Raw genomic sequence first — 1599 nt, 5'->3', positions numbered from 1 at the left:
GAATACTTCAAAAAAGTTTTTCTACACGACATACATACCTCACGCTTTTAAATTTACCTCGTACTTATTGAGCTTATATTTTCAAATTCGACAAGTATAAATACAAATAGACGTTTTCAGAAGAAAACGAAACTACAATTTCTGATTACGATTTGAAATTATTCGGTATGTATGTACATAATTTTCTAATCAATAAAGTCAGAAAAAAATTACTCATAATAATATTTCGTGGCTCTAAGATCCGTTGACGCGAGAGATGTGTGAGAAATTTCAAATATTATTTAAGATTTCATGTCAGGATACGCGATAAACTTTTTTAAAGCCTCACTACTGTTCGTCCTTGTCTTTCGCGCCGTGCTTCAGGATTCGAGTGAATTCCAAATAGTCAAACATGGAGCCTTTGATTGGCGCCTCGCGATACATTTCGTCTACATCGTCGTCCGTAAATCTAAAAAAAAAAGCAAGTTGATGCAAGTTTTGCATAATCATTCAAAAATATCAATTATTTATAATAGAATCTTCTTCGAATGTTTTTTCTCTTGTAATCTTGATAAAAATCTTTGTTGCAAGTTGAATAGTGATAATCAATCTAAGGCTAAGAATCTAAGAGTACAAAAATTATTATTCATAATATTTTTATGAATTTGTCGGCCAATTATTTCCTTAGCCTGCTATTTGTTTTTTCAATAAAATTTGTGTCCTAAAAAGAAGCTAAATTTTATTCGTAAATATCTCTTTAAAATTGGCACAATAATTTAAATCGCAATAATTTCGTAGTCTTGAATTAATCAGTTTTGATACTATAAAATGCAATAAAATGCAATAAAATGTAATTACCTGTCGCCCATTGTCGTGAGCAGTTCACGAAGGCGTTCCTCATTTATATGACCAGTATTTTCCTCATCAAAACAACCAAAAGCATTCTTGATCACATCTTCAGGGTCAGTTCCTTGTAATCTCTCTCCAAACAATGTCAGGAACATCGTGAAATTAATAGGTCCAGGTGCTTCATTCATCATTGCCTCTAAATACTCATCAGTAGGATTTTTGCCTATAAAAGATGATCTATTTCTGCTTGTGTTCAATTTATATCTTATCTTAATCTAAAAAGCACTATACATATAATCATCGATATTTATATAAATCTATGGATATATCTTCAATTTTTTCTTTATCTCTCTCTTTCCAAAGTTTTTATTTACCCAAAGAAGCCAGCATATCGTGCAAATCTTCCTTGTCGATGAATCCGTCATGATTCTGGTCAATCATGTTAAAAGCCTCTTTGAACTCAGCGATTTGCGCTTGATCGAACATCGCGAAAACATTCGATGTCGCACGCTGAGCGCGTTTCTTCGTGGTGGCACGGCGACCGGCAGTTTTGCGGGAAGACATCTTCAATATCTCACCTTCTGAAAATTAAAATATTAGTCACGATTTCTTAGGCAGTCTTAAGAAGAACTTGAATTTTTCGTTTCAAGACGAATCTAATATATTATATAAATTAAATACGATATTTCTCTTCTTTAAAGAAGTGTGTTTGTGAAAATTTATATATTGTATGTTCAAATAAATTTGAATTGTAGACGCTCGCTGATGTAA

General features: G+C 32.2%; 1 protein-coding gene across 1 annotated transcript; it reads right to left on the bottom strand.

Annotated features, from left to right (window-relative positions):
* Positions 1-327: 327 nt before the first annotated feature.
* Positions 328-1392, bottom strand: LOC105621380 (myosin regulatory light chain sqh). Its single transcript, XM_012202847.1, has 3 exons — positions 1203-1392; positions 838-1051; positions 328-448 (listed from the first exon to the last, which is right to left on the bottom strand). The coding sequence occupies exons 1-3, from the start codon at positions 1390-1392 to the stop codon at positions 328-330; spliced, it is 525 nt and encodes a 174-aa protein (XP_012058237.1).
* Positions 1393-1599: the final 207 nt, after the last annotated feature.

This window comes from Atta cephalotes (genome assembly GCF_000143395.1).
Source record: "Atta cephalotes unplaced genomic scaffold scaffold00033, whole genome shotgun sequence".
Classification (NCBI taxonomy): domain Eukaryota; kingdom Metazoa; phylum Arthropoda; class Insecta; order Hymenoptera; family Formicidae; genus Atta; species Atta cephalotes.
Note: the sequence above shows the minus strand (reverse complement) of the source record. Positions and strands in the feature narration are given on the sequence as shown.